Source organism: Eucyclogobius newberryi, unplaced genomic scaffold (genome assembly GCF_026437365.1).
Source record: "Eucyclogobius newberryi isolate DKJ021-1_F unplaced genomic scaffold, fEucNew1.0.hap1 SCAF_21, whole genome shotgun sequence".
Lineage (NCBI taxonomy): Eukaryota > Metazoa > Chordata > Actinopteri > Gobiiformes > Gobiidae > Eucyclogobius > Eucyclogobius newberryi.
Genome location: NW_027315846.1, coordinates 5,366,215 through 5,386,162, shown reverse-complemented (window position 1 = coordinate 5,386,162; position 19,948 = coordinate 5,366,215). Strand labels below are relative to the sequence as shown.

General features: G+C 41.1%; 2 protein-coding genes across 7 annotated transcripts in view; one reads left to right on the top strand and one right to left on the bottom strand.

Moving 5' to 3' along the window:
- Positions 1–6,400, bottom strand: part of gphna (gephyrin a) — a 42,794-nt gene extending 36,394 nt beyond the window's left edge. For all 6 annotated transcript variants that reach the window (XM_072457252.1, XM_072457254.1, XM_072457253.1 and 3 more), the window contains exons 1-3: positions 6,156–6,400; positions 941–1,019; positions 794–851 (exon numbers count right to left, since the gene is read on the bottom strand). In XM_072457252.1, the coding sequence (XP_072313353.1) occupies positions 794–851; positions 941–1,019; positions 6,156–6,324 (306 nt within the window). In that variant the 5' untranslated portion in view covers positions 6,325–6,400. The remainder of the gene's footprint in view (positions 1–793; positions 852–940; positions 1,020–6,155) is intronic.
- A 7,793-nt stretch (positions 6,401–14,193) lies between these two features.
- On the top strand, positions 14,194–19,103 carry LOC140370431 (dynein axonemal light chain 1-like). Its single transcript, XM_072457579.1, has 8 exons — positions 14,194–14,241; positions 14,595–14,633; positions 15,265–15,374; positions 16,607–16,662; positions 16,733–16,788; positions 16,940–17,066; positions 17,140–17,280; positions 19,022–19,103. Exons 1-8 carry the CDS (start codon positions 14,239–14,241, stop codon positions 19,069–19,071), a joined length of 582 nt encoding a protein of 193 aa, XP_072313680.1. The 5' UTR covers positions 14,194–14,238; the 3' UTR covers positions 19,072–19,103.
- Positions 19,104–19,948: the final 845 nt, after the last annotated feature.

Genomic DNA, 19,948 nt, shown 5'->3' with positions numbered 1-19,948 from the left:
GTTCTTTCGTGCCTTATTTACTTGTTTTTGGTCTTTTTCTGTTTCTTTCTTTCTTTCTTTCTTTACTTGTACAGTAACTCTAAAAATCCATTGATTGACATACACACTCCAGCAAAATGTCCTGAAATATAAAAACAGAAACCAAACTCCAAATCACACAATACAATACATGAGCCTTGATTTAACACATGTATTTTGGGAGTAATTCATGTATTTTTGTATCGCATTAGTGTTAAAGTACATTTTCAAAATCTATTTCAAACGGAAAATAGTCCGCTCTTGATTCCGAAAACACAATGAGAATTAAAAAAGCAGTTTTAACAGACATTTTCAACACAAAATAACAGTACTGTATTTTATCAACCATTGTGGTCTCGTACTATCTAAAAAAGAGCGATAAAGCTCAAGATCATTTCAAAACTGTTCAGCACAAGTCACATTTTGTCCTATCGTGTCATATCGTGAGCCATGTATCGTATCAAATCATTTCCTAAATGAACCTGGAACATGGAATATAATCAAAAAAATGTACTTTTGTTATGGATCCCACCTGGACATTTAAGGAATAACACAAAAAACTGCTAAACTAAGCGTTCACACGTTAAACTACAGCTTAAACAACTACAAGATATTAAGCTCTCTGCTGAGGACATTTTATCTCCTTATAACAGCAGCCTTTGCAAATTTCCAACTACAACAATTGTGATTTTAATTCAGTTTTAATGAATGGTTCCGTCCTAATTTCACCAGCGCAGGAACGGTGCAGGAAGTAACGCGCGATCAAAAGCCTTACCTTTATTTCATCGATCTCATCCGGGACGATTTTGTAGGCGGCGATGACTCCCCCGAGCCTGCAGAGGGAGGAATACAGGGAGCGCGGTTATTAAAGACGGTAATGAATGCTGAATCCGGATGTGTTTGATCTGCGTTTTGGACTCACAGAGAGGGATCGTGGACCAGATCCTTCAGATTGACCCCGCTCCGGTCCTCGGCCAAGTTCTTGAAGCAGCTGTCGCTCACTGCGGACGACAGGAGGAGAAGACGAGCGGTTAGCGAGGGGGGCGGTTAGCAACAAGTGAGGTTAGCGACGGGTGCGGTGAGCGACGGGTACGGTGAGCGACGGGTACGGTGAGCGACGGGGTACGGTGAGCGACGGGTATGGTGAGCGACGAGTGCGGTGAGCGACGGGTGCGGTACACGAGACGACCAAACCATGTACAAACTCAAGATTTAAAGTGCCCCCTACAGGTCGGACGACTCATTGAGCTAAAATGCAGTTAAGATAAACATATTTTGAATTTTGCTAAAAATTGTTATCACAGAATAACACATTTTTTAGGTTTATAATTTCACTTCCTGTTTGCAATCGATGACCTCACACTAGGAAATTACCCAGCAAACACTGGGCAAAAACTCATATATTTTTTTATTTGACAAATAAAAATATATGAGAGCGACTTTCTTGTTGAATTAATATTTAGAGGGTGAAAAATGGTTGTTTATTTTGTGTAAATTCTGCATAAACTTTGACTGGAACGAGTGTCCCTGGTGTGATGTCACTTCCTGTCATTTCCTACATATTTTGTAACGTTTTCTCAACTCAATTGTTGTAAAACTATCATTTATACGTACAACAGGTACAAATACACAAAATAAAGTCAAACCTGTCATACGCCCTTTAAAATTGGGGTGAAGGGCAGCTACAACCGGCCGTGAATTTGTGGATATTTATTTGATATTTGATTGATTGATTGAATGATTGAATAAATGTTAAGAGGGTCAAAAAAAGTTGTTTCTTTTGGGGTAAATTAAGCATAAGTTTGGGATGGTGTGATGTCAGACATTACATTACATTGCAGGAAAATGACTACACCCATTATACCCGGGCAATTATTGGGCCGGTCCGGAACAAAACTTAGCTTCTTTTTAAAACTGTGATACATGGAGTAGTGTTTCTCAACCTGTGGTGCACGGCAGTCATTTAGAAACAAATATAATATGTTTTTTGGCGTCTTTTGGTGCTCAGAATAAGCCACATATTAAGAAAGATTAATGGAGTTCCAAATAGGGATGGGACCGTTTTATGGTGCAAATTAGACGGACAAAAGACTGTGCACACATAAAGATCTGGTGACATTTGTTTTTCTTCTTTTTCTCGATGCGTAAACATTTTTGCTTTGATGACCGAGTTACACCTTTCCAAAAAAGCAACGCAAACAATGACAAGCGAAAACATGAAGTTAAATTAAAAACTGTGAGGCCAAAATTTGTTCTAAATTGTGTCAAAATCTCGTTCTCGTGAACCCGAACTCGTTTGTGGGAATTGTGTCACACCCCTCCCTTATATTAATGATGGTTACTGTTAATGACTGACATATTACATATACAAGTGTGGCAGATCTGATGAAAATGCTATTCAAATTTTAATAATGCGTATTTCAGACTAAAATCCCATTCAAAGTCAGCCTTATTGATAGTTCTTCATGTCAATTCCATCTTTATATATTATATATAATATTGTAGTGAATGTGAGATTTAGAGTACCATATTTTCTGGACTATAAGTCGCACCTTTTTTCATAGTTTGCCAGTGCCACTTGGTGGTAGTAATTGTTATTTTCACACTGACGACCACAAGAGGGCGCTCTAGGCTCTAAGCGACGCAGAAGAAGAATCTGCACTTCCTCTTCCTCTGGAGTTTGTGGAGTTGTTTAGAAGTGACACAGAGGAAGAAGAATTCAATGGATTTAGTGATTTGGGGTAAAACTGATGCTTTGCTAAACTTGTTAGCATGTTCTTTATGCTATAGTTATCTGAATAACTGTTCATATGTTACGTTAACATACCAGACACTTACCACAGTTCTGTCTGTGCCTCATGTAGCTGAAAGTGTTAGCGTTAGCATACGTACACCTATTCACCATGTTCTCTCATCTGTTATTTAGCTGGTGCGACTTATACTCCAGAGCGTCTTATAGTCCAGAAAATACAGTATCAATATTTAAAAAAAACAATAAGTTATGTGTGTTAATGTGGGTCATTTCATATGCATTTCATAGTCGGCTGGTTTATCAGTTTATAGCAGGGCGGCAACAACTTCATCGATTAACCGTTCACTGCTCTGTACACGGGTCAACAAACATGACGTTGAACCGAGAAAAGAAGTTTTAGGACTCAAATTGAGCCGCGATTGTGTAAAAATGACGCAAAAAATTGTAAATGCAGCGTATACAACACTCTTTAGTCCATAAATGTGCTCCACCAGGATCCTCAAAAGGCCCCTGACCAGCCGGGAACTGAACCCGTGACCTTTGCGCTCTGAGGCGACGTGTCAAACCAGATACAGAGGACAGAGTCGGTTCTGAAAATCGCTCCGGATCGTTTTAGGTCAAACTCTTCCCGGATACGAAAAAAACAAAAACGATGCAGACAACTTAAACGGTTAAATTGATTTAATTTACTGGTCATTCCGGAGAGACGGTGGACAGCGGACGAACGTGTGCGATGCAATTCGACGCCACTTTGCCATCCAAAAATAGAAATGACATTTAAGTGCACGAGTTAGTCGAGTTTGACATGTACTACGCTTCATACGCGAGTTATTTGATCTTTACGAGCGGTCAACAAGCGGTCAATAGTAACATTTGTCCAACTTGTATCACCGAGTAGGCTGACCGCGGTCTTCCCACATGGACTGAGGGACTAAACCGGACAGAACCAGGTCTAAAAGAGGACAAAAATCAGCATAATCCATGACTAAACTCCAACCAGGCCAAGACCAGCACTGGACAGCGGTGATCTCACTCCTAATTTGTTCATGTGCGAGTTATTTGAGCTTTACGAGCGGTCAACAAGCGGTCAATAGTAACATTTGTCCAACTTGTATCACTGAGTAGGCTGACCGCGGTCTTCCCACGTGGATCGAGGGACTAAACCGGACAGAACCAGGTCTAAAAGAGGACAAAAATCAGCATAATCCATGACTAAACTCCAACCGGGCCAAGACCAGCACTGGACAGCGGTGATCTCACTCCTAATGTGTCACATAAATCCACCGTTCACAAACTACACCAATAAATATGGTCTAAATGTGCTCAAAATGTTAAAAAATTCAACGGAATTCGCATTAGCAGAACATTTAAATCAGATTCTGCAGTGCCCCGTGCAACGTGCAGGCCTCAACCGAATCCTCGCGCGTCGCTGCCGGTCTCACACACACACACACAGACATAACCCGTTCTTTTACGCCACGATCACGGGTCACACACACGCGGGCTGGGGGGAAACGTGCGCCGAACATGTGACGTGTGTGTGTCTGTGGGGGGGGGGGTCTGAACACACACACACACGCGCGCGCGGCGGGTCCCGGGCCCGTGGAGCCGCGACCGCCGCGGACTCGTCATTTAGCTGCTTGGCATGAGCCTCACGTTCTCCCGGTGCCGTGGTTTAGGAGGCAGCGGCGGCGGCGGCACGACCCGGGATGTGCGAACGTGACGCCGGCCCCGCGCGCGAGCGAAGGGGCCCGAGCGACGCAGCGCCGTGCCGTCCTCATTACGCGCAATAACCACGGAAATGCGCTAAATTATCGGGCAACAGCAGCGCTGTGTGTGTGTGTGTGTGTGTGTGTGTGTGTGTTGGTGTTAGTGTGTGTGTGTGTGTTGGTGTTAGTGTGTGTGTGTGTGTGTGTGTGTGTGTGTGTGTGTGTGTGTGTGTGTGTTGGTGTGTGTGTTGGTGTTGGTGTGTGTGTGTGTGTGTGTGTGTGTGTGTGTGTTGGTGTGTGTGTGTGTGTGTTGGTGTGTGTGTTGGTGTTAGTGTGTGTGTGTGTGTTGGTGTTAGTGTGTGTGTGTGTGTGTGTGTGTTGGTGTTAGTGTGTGTGTGTGTGTGTGTGTGTGTGTGTGTGTGTTGGTGTTAGTGTGTGTGTGTGTGTGTGTGTGTTGGTGTTAGTGTGTGTGTGTGTGTGTGTGTGTGTGTGTTGGTGTGTGTGTTGGTGTTGGTGTGTGTGTGTGTGTGTTGGTGTGTGTGTGTGTTGGTGTTGGTGTGTGTGTGTGTGTGTGTGTGTTGGTGTGTGTGTGTGTGTGTGTTGGTGTGTGTGTTGGTGTTAGTGTGTGTGTGTGTGTTGGTGTTAGTGTGTGTGTGTGTGTGTGTGTTGGTGTGTGTGTTGGTGTTGGTGTGTGTGTGTGTTGGTGTGTGTGTGTGTGTGTGTGTGTGTTGGTGTTGGTGTGTGTGTGTGTGTGTTGGTGTGTGTGTGTTGGTGTTGGTGTGTGTGTGTGTGTGTTGGTGTTGGTGTGTGTGTGTGTTGGTGTGTGTGTGTGTGTGTGTGTTGGTGTGTGTGTGTGTGTGTTGGTGTGTGTGTGTGTGTGTGTGTGTGTTGGTGTGTGTGTGTGTGTGTTGGTGTGTGTGTGTGTGTGTGTGTTGGTGTTGGTGTGTGTGTGTGTGTGTGTGTGTGTGTGTGTGTGTTGGTGTGTGTGTGTGTGTGTTGGTGGGGGGCGCGCGCGCACTGGAGGCGACCCCAGTTTAGTGTCCACTATTTGGAATCTGCAAAGGCTTCATGAATAATGTAGGCTCGGTGGCTCGGTAGCTCCGTAGCTCGGTAGCTCCGTAGCTCGGTAGCTCCGTAGCTCGGTAACGGCACATCGCGAGGAAACGGGGCAATAATAGCGGCGCTGGACTCGGTCAAGGCGGACGCGCGCGCCGAGCTCGGTTTCGGAAGTCACGGCGTTAAGTTTCAAAATAAAGCGCAGATTTGCCCGTCGCTCCCGCACACCTCCAGATGTGAGCGAGCGAGCTTTGAAAGGACGTAAATATGTCCCGTCTCACGTTCAATGCACTGCTTAAAAACCTTAATTTCTGGCGTATAACAATCTAATAACGCATCGCTCGCGGTTGTCGTCGCGCGCTCGCGTGCGAGACCAAACATGTCGCGTGCGTTTCGTGCGCGGCGAGCGTAATTCGCCCGTTCAGAAGCACAAAACAGCCCCACATCGGTGCCACCTGACAGCCAATGGTACCGGTTAGCATCGCGCGGCTAACCGAAGCTAGCTCTGCAGCGGAGCCAGAATGTGACCGCGTACGCGCGCGGGCGGCGAACAACCGCGACGCGAATGCACCCGCCGCGCGGTTAGACGCGCGTTTTCCGCCGCGGCGCGTCGCCTTTACCTGTCAGGATGCCCACACGGGTCTGATGGTCGTGGTTGGTGAGCACCATCCCGTCAGACGCCATGTTTACTCCTTCGGTCTGCACGGTGACGGCGGCGCACACGGGGAACAGCGGTGCGTCAGGGCTGCTGCACCTCTGGAGCGAGCCTGCGTGCGAGTGTGTGCGCATCCCGTGTCCTTCTCTGCTCTGGGAATGTCCTCCGATTAATGTTTCAGACCGGAGCCAGAGACGCACGAAGGCTGTGCCGCGTGCGGGGAGGCGAGAGAGAGGCGCGCGCGGTAACGGGAGGAGAGGAGGCGCAAGGGCACGCGGTAGGCTGCGGGCTCCGGGGTTGTAGGTTTGTTCCCGTTCGTTCAGGCGCAGGTAGTAGGCTCCTGGCTGCTCCTGGCTGCTCCTGGCTGCTCCTGGCTGCTCCTGGCTGCTCTCCTGGCTGCTCTCCTGGCTGCTCTCCTGGCTGCTCTCCTGGCTGCTCCTGGCTGCTCTCCTGGCTGCTCTCCTGGCTGCTCTCCTGGCTGCGCTCCTGGCTGCGTCCAGAATCGACAATAAAGACCGAGGCGCGCGCCGTAGTTTGCATCAACAACAAATAACGGGTGTTGCACCGGTCACGAATGCAACATAATCACGTTTTATTTACAAGAGTGTTTTTGATGTGTTGTTTTGCAGGTTTCGAATCCAAGAGTCAAAGTCTTTACAAGCACAAACTTATCATTACAGAATATGTGTTTGTAATGGTCCTTGATTAAAAAAAGACAAGAAAAAAAGTGTCCAGTTTGTTCGTGTAAAATTAAATCCTGAAAATGCATCAATCATCAACTGTATAGTGTTATTTTGTTTGTTTGTTTGTTTGTTCTTCACAACTTCTGGGTAAAACTACATCCATCCCACTGTGTTAAAAAGACAATTTAGGCCTTTGGAATAGAATAAATTAGGCATAAACTGGATGTTTTGTTTAGATTTATTTACATTACAGATCTATTGACCCTGCAAAGTTTATTCCCCCCTCGAGTTTAAAAACAACCTGGACAATAAAGGGATAATGACAAAGTATATTGTGGTGTAGATAAGTAGTTATTGAACATTTGGTGAACTCAGATATTATTATTTTACACAAATATCTACAATAAACAGTGTAATTACAACATTTGTACATGTTCAATTGTAGCGGCAACAAACAGTTTAATAGAGAATGACATTTAATAACTTAATTGTATGTATACATTTCAGATTTTCAGTCATTAAGTCATTTAGTGTTTGTATTATTTGATTTATCCAGATATAAACACGAGTAGAACTACCCTATATTTTTATAGGTTTTTTATTATTCAATTGTCATTTTTTTCTAATCCATTTTGGGTGTGAAAATGAATTATTCACGTTAATTTAGATCATGTGGTTATTCTGTGAGCATGTGAAGCACAAATGTCCATTGTAAGGTATAAAGAATAGTGATTACCGTATTTTTCGGACTATAAGTCGCACCAGCCAAAAAATGCTAATAGAAAAGAAAAAAATAATATCACATATAAGTCGCTCCGGAGTATAAGTATATAAGTATAAATATAAGTATAAGTCGCACCCCGGCCAAAACTATGAAAATAGGTGCGACTTATAGTCCGGAAAATACGGTAGATTATTTAGCAGTGGATTGTTATTTATGTGTTTTTATATTTGAAAAGTAGCTCTGTAACATTTTAGAACTCAACTGTACATGTGTCACTGAGTAATCTTTAGTATTAATAGTAAATATCCGCAACTGAGTACAGGGATGTGGGCGGGGATAGGAGATGGGTGAAAACAATATTTTTCAGAGCACTCCCTTCAGTTGCAAATAGGATTGTCCAAACATGCAGCAATCAAAAATGGGTAAATGACAAGGAAACACCGTTATAACAGAGTTTAAAGTTAGTTCAAGTCGATTTAGCGTAACGTGAGCAGCGTCGCCTCTCCACAGATCTGACCCGTAACTTGGCCTGGCGCCGTCACACACCTACTTAAGTTCAATGCCGTACTGTGTAACATTCCACGGAGACAGACAGGTTAAATAAACACGTCCTTTCTTTCCACAGACGTATTTAGCATATTTCTAAACGTCCTTCTCTCCATTATAGACTATTTTAATCGTCGCTACGTCTTGCTCTTCCGCGTGTTCCCTCTGACCCTTGTCCTCGTCGCTTCCCGTTTTGAAGAGGCAGGAGTTGACGCTGAGGACCCACTCGGCGATCCTCTCCTCCGTGTAGTAGTCATCGCCGTCCTCCTTCTGCCCGCTGTCCGACCGGCTCTGGTCTTCCGACTCTGTCTCGACGGCCGACTCGCTGGAGCAGAAACCTCTTTGTTGCTCTGCCGGGTGAAGACTGGCATCGCGTGTCACCCCGTCTGGCATCGCCGTCCCGCTGGCGTCGGCACCCGCCTGATTGGCGTCATCTTTCCTTTGTCGCTCCGAAGGCTCCGGAGCGAGCGTCACGGCCGACTGGGCATCGAACGGCCGTTTAATCAGTCCGCCACGATTCGCCGGACCCTGGATTTCCGCGTCGTTTTCTATGCCGTGACGAGCACTGATTTTCTTATTCGAGTTCTGACGGGATTTTCTATAAGACGCGTTCGGCGGCGCTTTGTCCATCATCGTCGAATTGCTACCGCGTTCTTGCAAGGCGATCGCAGCCGACCCGAACATCGATTTAGTTGTAAGGCATTCCGCGAAGTTTCTGGACAAACTTCTTGACTTGTCGATTGGCGGCAAAGGAACTCTCGTGAACCCCACCTTTGAGACGCCGATGTGTTTTCTTGATGTTGCCAAGACTTGCGCGGGCCTTCCTCGAAACGTAAACAACCCCGGCGACACAAAGCTAGCGATATTTGGTCGGCGTAGCTCCACGTAGTTACAACTTCTCTCGATCGAGCCCCATTTTCCCGTTCTTCTGATCCATTCTTGTCGTCTCTGGATTGACGTTTTCATCACTTTTACATCCGCTGCGAGAAGAGCCGTTCCACCGACGCATACGGGTTTGTGTTCTGAATCGCGCGCGTCTCTTCTCAAATCATGCGCAGTACGTCACTCCTCTTGGTATTCTTTGTCTGGATCTGGAGAAAGGTCTCGTTTGGTGTAGCGATGCCGTCGAACTGCTTCTGACAGATGACTCCAACGACATCCGAAGCGAAGATCAAACGCACAAGACCGATTCCTGTGTATTTTTTAGCTTCGACCAGTGTCCGTTGAACCAATCCATCGATGCATTTGTGTATTTGACGTGCACGAGAAAATCCTTTAGTTACTTCATGACCAGAGCGCTCAAGATCTAGTCCAGACTGTGGTTCTCAAACTCTTCCCAACGCCAAGTACGACCGACGACGATGACATTTTGCTTTCCAACATCTGATCTGATCGCAGACTTTATTGGGCCTAAAATGGTGCAGAACACAATCTAAAATGAGACAGAAACCAACTAAAACTGTGGACAAGCTTGCACTAAATAACAATGAACAGAAAGGAGGAGACAATGAATAAAACAAATACTTAAATTGCAGAGAGTCCTTACAACGTGCGCAAGTCGGACGCCAAGGTCAAACGTCGGCGCTTTGCAGTTTGTTCTCAGTCAAACTAAGCGCAGAGGTCCACAGGTTCACATTTTGATCACAGTTTCCAGTCTCTAGACCCAAGATCCCGACGCAAGATCTGCTCCGGCTCCTACGGAAAATGCGTAGGACGAATGTCGCTTTTGACATGTTTTTCCGATCCGCTGATACACGCAATCTCGTCGGTCTCTCGACCACAATCCGGCGAAGCGTCCTCACTGTTGGAGACGTTGAAGCTTTGAAGAACCCTACTTTCCACAGCTCCTACATATTTCCCTTCTCAACCAACGATCCCACTTTTCCACATTTCTTCAGCCTTTCGACCGGGACTTCACGTTCCGGAATTCCCGCTGATCGTTCTTTCCCCAGTCTCATCGGGGGACAAATTTACCCACTCTTGTCATGTCCTCCTACATCGTCTTCCTTCTGTCACTCAACGGACGCGCGCCCGACTTTCTTATGGCGTTCTCAAGTCTCCCCGGCCCCGCCCACAGACACAGAAACGCAGTCACTCGATCTGTAACTGAAGCCCGGCCTGTGAGGACCTCTTTCACAGTCGCTTTATACAGACGGTCTTTAGAGGGATTGGTTCTTGCGGGTTGTTTGACTTCTCATCTCGGCTGTCGCTGATCTTTCGCCGCGGCTTGAAAAAATTAAATAAAAACGGTGGAAATCAGTCGACCTTTGTGTTATTAGCTCTGGTCAGTGTTCAAATCAATCTTAATGCACATTCGCAACCTTGCGTGCCCTGGAAGAGCCTCCACCTGATTGTCTCCGTGGGAATGTTGCACTGTAGGGTTTTAACTTTCCATTTATAATCATCATAATAATAGAATAATGTTCAGTAGAAGAACAAGAGCACTTTGTGGGGTCGACTTTTACAGTTTACACAGAACCATTCGGTCACATGCCGCCTCCAGAAAGTTATAAACTATAAAGTAATAAAAATAGATATCAAAAGTGCACACGGTGGCGGGTCTATTTGCCTGGAACGTATGGCGACAAGCAGGGGACACCTCGGGCCAAAGATCCAGCGAGCTCTGCGGAGAGGTGAGCTTGTAATAATGCAAATTTTTCATGGAATTCAAGTGTTTCAGAGTCATGACAAACTGGGACTGCTGCCATCGTCTTTTAAATGTCTAAAAGTTTTCAAAAATGCCTATAAAAAGGAATATAAAACACTGAAAAAGGGAATGCCATATTTTCCGGACTATAAGTCGCACCAGCCAAAAAATGCATAATAGAGAAGAAAAATATATATATAAGTTGCACTGGAGTATGAAATGAGGATGCAAGTGTGAAAATAACAAATAATATCACATATAAGTCACTCTGGAGTATAAGTATAAGTATAAATATAAGTATAAGTCGCACCCCGGCCAAAATGATGAAAAAAGGCGCATCTTATAGTTCGGAAAATACGGTACTGTGGAAAATTTTCAGTCAAAGCGTTAACATCATGAGTCAAAGAGATCCCAAAGTTGATAGAATAATAAAGTATTAAACAATAAAATAATGTACTGATAAACGTATAATGGCTTATATTTACTCTTAAACCTAATGACAGTTTCCAAGCGCTCTCAAGTGTCGCCAACATGACAAATATATTCATGGCATATTCATCCAAACATTACCATAACTTCGGCCTCGTTATAACAGTTAATAACCGTTTCGTACAGCAGTTTGAGCCGTGCACGTTTTGACAATAGTTTGAAGAGGTATTTTCTTTGGCGCGCGTGTCGTGTTTGTCGCGTTTGGACTTCATAACACGCCGCACGTCATAACACTTTGTCAGTGTCAGAGGTGAGCGATAGAGTTGCAGAGGCTGGTGTCACTGAACACCGGCCGCTCGGGTCCAGAGCTCTGGTCACGCTGGGATCATCTGCTCCAGCCAGAGACGCAAATCATTCATTCATTCATTGGCTGCAGGTAATCCAATGTTTTAATAGATAAGATTAATCACATTTTATTTGTTTTAATCATGTGGTTTGGAGCAGAGTTCAGGCTTTGGAGGAAGAAAATTCACTATATATAAAAAAAAATTAGGTTGTATTTACTTGTTTTTCTTGTGTGTGTTAAATGGTTATATATAAAAGTCAATTTTGTTCCAGGAAAGTAATATTTAAACCCATTAAGGACACTGTAACTGACATACGGACAATGGGAAAAATAATAATATACGGAGTGAACTTGGATTTAACATAAATTTGGCAAAAAGGGACTCATATCATGAACCATTAACTTTTATTTGTTATTAAAAATATATTTAATATATTGGATGTCTTACTTTTCTTAAAGTTGTCTTTTGTCTAGCCCTGTCTTGTCTTGTACATGTGAATAGTGTATTTCTTGAAAAAAAATGATAATAATAATTATGATGATGATGATAATTATACTAATGTTACTACTACTACCACTAATAATAATAATAATAATAATAATAATAATAATAATAATAATAATAAGAAGAAGAAGAAGAAGAAGAAGAAGAAGAAGAAGAAGAAGAAGAAGAAGAAGAAGAAGAAGAAGAAGAAGAAGAAGAAGAAGAAGAAGAAGAAGAAGAAGAAGAAGAAGAAGAAGAAGAAGAAGAAGAAGAATTAAAGCCACAAGCGGCAATGATCGGCCCTCGCGTTGCCGTGATAATATTTTTTACTTCTCTTGTCACCATCTACCGCTGCGCCAAATTTCATGATTCTACGATCAGATTTTTTTGGGGTCATTTCCTATCTCTCAATGCATTTTTGGTACATTTGGGGGCGCTGACGCGCCAATTTTTTTATTTTAGAAAAGGGAAATAGCCAGAATGTAAGGAGGCACAATTTTTAGAGGTGTGCAAATTTTTGTGACTTTTCGTCAATGTTCACTGGGTGAAAAATAGGGGGGTTGGTCCCGAGAAGAAGAAGAAGAAGAAGAAGAAGAAGAAGAAGAAGAAGAAGAAGAAGAAGAAGAAGAAGAAGAAGAAGAAGAAGAAGAAGAAGAAGAAGAAGAAGAAGAAGAAAGAATAATATTCCGATGCGAAAACAATGTTTCCCATTTTTCAAATATCATAAACTATACATTTTCGGAAAGCGCTCGCGCTTTCCTACCTCATGGTGTGGGTCCCTGGTCACTGACGGGTACTTTCGATAATTTTGAGTGGGCTCTGCCCACTTTGTGTTTTTGGCCCTCTATACAGTAATAATGTTCAATTTTTGCATTACATGCTTATATGCACGGAACATGCAAGAGATGGGGAACGTATTCGTGAGCTACTTAACGCAAATGAGTGCTTTATAACCAATGTAAAGTGCTCGTTTAGTGCGAACTTTTGCACGGGCTTCTCCCGTTTACAACGGTAATGTTCCATTTTCCTACTACTAATTAGTATGCACGGGGCGTGCATGAGTGGAGGAGTGCGTTAGTGAGTGTTTGGAAGTGGGCGAGCGCTTTGCGCTCGATTTCGTGCGCACTATGTGCGCACTTTCGCAGCCGTGCTTCGCACGGCCTTACGAGATTAATAGGCCTCTCGCCAGCTTGTGGCGCTCGGGCCTAATAAGAATAAGCATAAGCATAAGAAGAAGAAGAAGAAGAAGAAGAAGAAGAAGAAGAAGAAGAAGAAGAAGAAGAAGAAGAAGAAGAAGAAGAAGAAGAAGAAGAAGAAGAAAAAGAAGAAGAAGAAGAAGAAGAAGAAGAAGAAAAATCGAGTGGGGTGTATTAAAACTGCTCTAGAATTTAAATATCTCCTAAAACTAAAAGTCACTAACTAAACTCACAAACAAACACTAAATTCCTTGAGCGCAGCATTTTCTCCAGCTTGTACCCGTGTTGTGTCACTAGGGGGCAATAGAGAGCTAAACGTTTAGGATCCTCATCTGCCCCCAGAATCTATAGAATATAAGTTGAATAAGTATTGCACAGTAACATGCAAGTACTTTCCTACTTTCCAACAGTTCCATAAACAATTTCAATTCTTTACACATATATATATTTCCTACGTATGTGTAAAATCAAGCTCTGTGGGGGACTTCACGTGTAAATTAGACTTTTTGCTTTAACATCTCTCTATGTTGAACGAAAGTCACAAACGCTGAATAAAACTAAGAATAAAACTAGTAGAATTATAAACCATGATCAATCAAAAGGGCAATAAGTATAACAACAGTATAACAATAGACTTTAAATATAAAATGTTCACAACACCAGTGCAAAAATAGCCAGTCAACACCACTTTATCTATTATTTATCTAACATTAGCTATTTTTGTATATATTTAGCATGGCTCCCGCTCATAAGAATAGTAATACAACAACACAATTTTAAAAAATGAAAACTAAAATGAAAACATTATTCTGCATTACTTTAGCATTATTAGAATTTCCTGCCGCACACAAGGCCTAAATAAATCCCATTAAACAAAGCTAATTAGAATAAAATAACGTTTTCAAAACTGGGTCAGCTCCGCCGCACACTGCGCATGCGCCGCGCCGTGTCTGTCAGTGCCATAGCAACAGCGCAGACGTCCGCGGACAGAACATGGTGAGCGGTTTTCCCACTCCTTTTCCCAATCATTTCTCCTCGCGATCCGTGACAAAAGACGATGCTAAGATGTTTATTATGCTAGTAGCTGCTAAACGCAAGCTAGGTTGACGTCGCCGGAAGCTAACGGCGGCTAAGTAACTTTAATTAGCTAGCGTGGTTTGCCTTTTCTGTGTTTGTTTTAGCGTTTCCCGTCACAACAATAGTAGCTATGCGTGCAGCTTTTTTGTTTTTTTGCATGCTATTTTATACTGAGAATTGTAAATAGTGAAGTATTTATGATTTGCTTGTTGCTATGTGTGATTAATATAGCTTTATAATGCTGTAATAATTCTTGCATTTGCTGTTTCTAGGCAAAAGCATCAACTGTACGAGATGCTCTGTCCAAATGGGTGAGCAGCTTGTCTTTCATAGTGTTTTTATTTATTTGAGGAGGATTTAATGTGGGTATATTCATTTAATTCGATGACTAGAATAATGAGAGAACTCAATAATTTGGTCTGGTTTTGGTGGTTTTTATTTTTAGAGTAACGTTTGCATTGTAAGTGCATTTTATCCTCTTTCATTTGAGACTTTTCCACACTGTTTAAGCCCTGTGTCGTGTCGTTTTCCTTGTTCCAAACCTCCACACGTGTGAAAAGTCAGAAAGAAATGGGATTATTTATGTCAGATGTGACTGTTTACATGGCATTGCAATGATAAATGACTCCAGAAATCAGATTATGTTCAGATTTTTGGCGTGCATGTAAAAATATCTAGAGTTTGACACTAAAATTCCACCCGTAAGTCTCAAAACAACATGTATTTACATTTGCGTAACAAAATCACACTTTATTGCTCTTTGTATTGTAATAAAAAAACAACTATTATTTTAAAAAACATCAAATATGGGTAATAAGTTAGATTTATACTCCACAAATAGTTGTGAGGGAAGATGTAATGTCATTTATAGGATACACTTGACATGATTTGTTATAATAGTGTAATATTAAATGTATTAATGAAGTGTCATGTCGGTTGCAGGAGGAGAAGACGGGAGAAAAAGCAAACGAAGCCAAAGCGGTGAAACTTTACGGTCAAGTGCCGCCCATAGAGAAGATGGACGCCTCTCTGTCCACGCTCAGCAGCTGCGAGTAAGTCCTGCAAAAGAAATAAAGTTTAAAAAGGGCTAATAATACAGAGTTTCGTGTGCGTTTCTCCTTTAAAAACAATGGCTCGTTCATACTTAGTTCACTCTTTGCCAGTGTTTCCCAGAGATTTCTGCTGTAGACAAATATATCCTTTAGTTTGTTTGTTTGTTTTTTACATTTTTAAGGTTATTTTTATATGTTTATGATAAAAAATGACATGTGAGACCATGGGAAAGACTGCCCACACTATTAGATAATAACTTTGGAACTACCAACAAGCAAATATGTCGGCACAAGCGAGTTAAATATTTTCTGTTAGTTTATGAAAAGCAGAGAAACACGCACATTCTTTATAAACAAACTTTAAACTCTTTTCATTCCCTTTATGACTCTGTAGTATTAAAACCTTTCAGTACGTTGTATGATTGGATAGATTACATAATGTTACTGCCACATTTCTATTCGTTTTCGGTGTATCTTGTTATGTGGCGTAATCTTCTGAAGTGTCACCAGAGGGCGCTGTAGAGCCATGTTAGGCTTGTGTATGTAGTGAGGTTGATTACGCAACAGAAGGATCTCTGCAGAGACAGAACAGCTGCTCATCAAGTGTTCATGTTTAAGATAACAAGTTCAAAGAAGTCATGATAATAATATAAAAAACTCTAATAAAAAACTTTTGGAAAAAAAACTGTTATAAAAAAGTCTTATGAAAAACTTATTTTAAAAAACTCTTATAAGAACTCCTTTGAAAAACTTTATAAAAAAACTTATTTTAAAAAACTTATTTTAAAAAACTCTTATGAAAAACTTATTTAAAAAAAATCTTACTCTTAACACCAGTCGTGCCCTAACAACTCCTCAAAACACATTTACTTCCCTTTACAACCATTTTATCATCACAATTGCAGTTTGTTAAAGCTGGATTATAGGGCCTGAATTTATAAGGCCTGTCTATGTCTATGTCATTTTCTACAAGTGTAATGTATCTTTATTCTTTATCAAGCGAATTATTGTTTTGTCCGTGTGTTTCTTTCGCTTTCACGGCGTGTTTATTTTGGATCTCTGTGCAAGATGGAGTCTAACAGAAGAATCAGTGGAGGAAACCACTTGTGTCCGTAGTACCTAGGGGAATTATACACAAAACCTTTTAAAATTCACTTAAATTGAGAAAAACGTATCGATTATGAAACGATCGTTCGACATTCACATTGTACTCATTTTTGCCTTTTTTACAGGAAACTATCGCTGTCTACAAACTGCATTGAGAAGATCACGAATCTCAACGGTCTGAGTGAGTTTTGATCATCGAAAACGATGTAAATCCTGCTCATGTTTTTAGAGATGTTTTGTTTCCGCTGCAGAGAATTTAAAGATATTATCCCTGGGTCGAAATAACATCAAAGTACTGACTGGGCTGGTGAGTTTCATTTAAATATTCAGATACGATATTCTCCCAATGAGATATTCTGATTACCGTATTTTCCGGACCTTTTTTTCATAGTTTTGGTGCAACTTATAGTCCGGAAAACACGGTAAACACATTTGCGCGGCTTTTTTTCTGGATGCAGGAGGCTGTGGGCGATACGCTGGAGGAGCTGTGGATCTCCTATAACTTAATCGAGAAACTAAAAGGCGTCCAAAGTATGAAGAACCTCAAAGTGTTGTACATGTCCAACAACCTGGTCAAAGAATGGGGTGAGTTATACTATAGGGAGTTAATGAAATATCGTGGCGTCATCTGAAAACCGTAAATGGTCGTGTTTTCCAGTGGAGTTTGTGAGGTTGGCCGATCTGCCCAGTCTGGTGGAGCTGGTGTTTGTGGGGAACCCTCTGGAGGAGAAGCACACGGCCGAAGGGAACTGGATGGAAGAGGCGTCTAAGAAACTCCCCAAACTGAAGAAACTGGACGGTAAGAATGAGATGTTATGTTTGTATTTAGGGCAAGCAATACGAAAAAAAGTCTTGTAAAAAACTCTTATAAAAAAACTCTTATTGAAAACTCTTATACTCTTAATAATATAATAGCTGTTATATGGACAGAAAATATTGCACCAGGATGATAGGGATTATGTCACAGTATTGCACATGATTATGACAGTATTGCACATGAGTATGACAGTATTGCACATGATTATGACAGTATTGCACATGAGTATGACAGTATTGCACATGAGTATGACAGTATTGCACATGATTATGACAGTATTGCACATGAGTATAACAGTATTGTACATGAGTATGACAGTATTGCACATGCACATGATTATGACAGTATTGCACATGGGTATGACAGTATTGCGCATGAGTATAACAGTATTGCACGTGAGTATGACAGTATTCCACATGATTATGACAGTATTGCACATTATTATGACAGTATTGCACATGAGTATAACAGTATTGCACATGAGTATAACAGTATTGCACATGAGTATAACAGTATTGCACATGAGTGTAACAGTATTGCACATTATTATGACAGTATTCCACATGATTATGACAGTATTGCACATGAGTATGACAGTATTGCACATGAGTATGACAGTATTGCACATGATTATGACAGTATTGCACATGAGTATAACAGTATTGTACATGAGTATGACAGTATTGCACATGCACATGATTATGACAGTATTGCACATGGGTATGACAGTATTGCGCATGAGTATAACAGTATTGCACGTGAGTATGACAGTATTCCACTTGAGTATAACAGTATTGCACATTAGTATAACAGTATTGCACATTATTATGACAGTATTGCACATGAGTATAACAGTATTCCACATGAGTATAACAGTATTGCACATGAGTATAACAGTATTGCATATGAGTATAACAGTATTGCACATGAGTATGCCAGTATTGCACATGAGTATGACAGTGTTCCACATGAGTATAACAGTATTGCACATGAGTATAACAGTATTGCACATTATTATGACAGTATTCCACATGAGTATAACAGTATTGCACATGAGTATAACAGTATTGCACATGAGTATAACAGTATTGCACATTATTATGACAGTATTCCACATGAGTATAACAGTATTGCACATGAGTATAACAGTATTGCACATGAGTATAACAGTATTGCACATGAGTATGTCAGTATTGCACATGAGTATAACAGTATTGCATATGAGTATGACAGTATTCCACATGAGTATAACAGTATTGCACATGAGTATAACAGTATTGCACATGAGTATAACAGTATTGTACATTAATATAACAGTATTGCACATTATTATGACAGTATTCCACATGAGTATAACAGTATTGCACATGAGTATAACAGTATTGCACATTATTATGACAGTATTCCACATGAGTATAACAGTATTGCACATGAGTATAACAGTATTGCACATTATTATGACAGTATTCCACATGAGTATAGCAGTATTGCACATGAGTATAACAGTATTGCACATGAGTATAACAGTATTGCACATGAGTATGAAGCTGAATGACACATGTTCAGGGCTAACAGTGTTTTTTGTAGAGTCTGACAATATTGTGTTTTGTTGTTTTTATCAAATGGCATAAAACATATGTATATTTCGTTTTTATTGATAAAAATAGTGGTATGTAATGAGGCTGTTTGGTTATTGTCAGTATAATCTCGTATCCTTTTGTAGGAACAACACTGATCAAAGAAGAGGTGGACGAAGGAGAAGCCGAGACCTGAAGGACTCAACGTTTAAAAAAAAATATTTTATGCATTTTAAAATTTCCATTATGAACAAAACCAGATGTCAAAATGTCCTGCCGAAAAGCCAAGACGACTCAAACTGTTAACATAAAGAGCACAGTTTATGACGCGTGATCAAACTAAGCTATGAAGGATGTGTTTCATCCTTTTACAAATCAATTCAGTTTTTTAATAAATGTGTTTTTATGATTACAAAAAGCACACTATAGGACCAAGAGTAGAACCATTTTGTTGTTGTTATTTTCTTTGGTTATAATTACCAAAGCAAACTGTGGTCTCCTTGAATTTTCTCAAGGATGAGCTGAAATGTACCTTAATTTAACAAGCTAATTGTAGCATTGTTTTGTAATAAAATTAAAGGGACTTAAAGGGACTTAAAGGGCCTAAATTAGCATATCAGCACTATTTTGTGAGAGATTCCTCCGCCAAATACTGGATTTGTTTTGGCGCATTTGTACAAAGGTTTAATCTATGCATTTATCTGTGATCGTGTGTGTCCGTTTGTGTATAAATCTGTGTATAAATGTGAGTCTATCGTACTTTAGATGCGTTACATAAATATTTATAGAATTATGTTTCAATGAATGTAGCATGTTGTAGTTTGTCCATTTGTTTTTATGTTTTAAAGGACAAATGTTGACAGATTTTTTAATCAACTAAAATAAACAACTACTATTTAATTAGCTTTTGTGTTGATTTTTACTTGAACTTAAATCGATGTGTTATTATTATATCTAATTATATTTGTCAGGTTAAATAAAACGACTTCAAATCAATTATTTCTGTTCATAATTCATTAAAAACGCTTTTTGGTTCTCTAATGGAGTGATCCAATTTAAAATCTTTCAGAAGA

Coding starts and splice junctions, on each gene's coding strand:
- LOC140370431 (XM_072457579.1), top strand. Junction 14,634..15,264: donor GAGATGCTCTGTCCAAATGG/GTGAGCAGCTTG, acceptor TGTCGGTTGCAG/GAGGAGAAGACGGGAGAAAA. Junction 15,375..16,606: donor TCCACGCTCAGCAGCTGCGA/GTAAGTCCTGCA, acceptor CCTTTTTTACAG/GAAACTATCGCTGTCTACAA.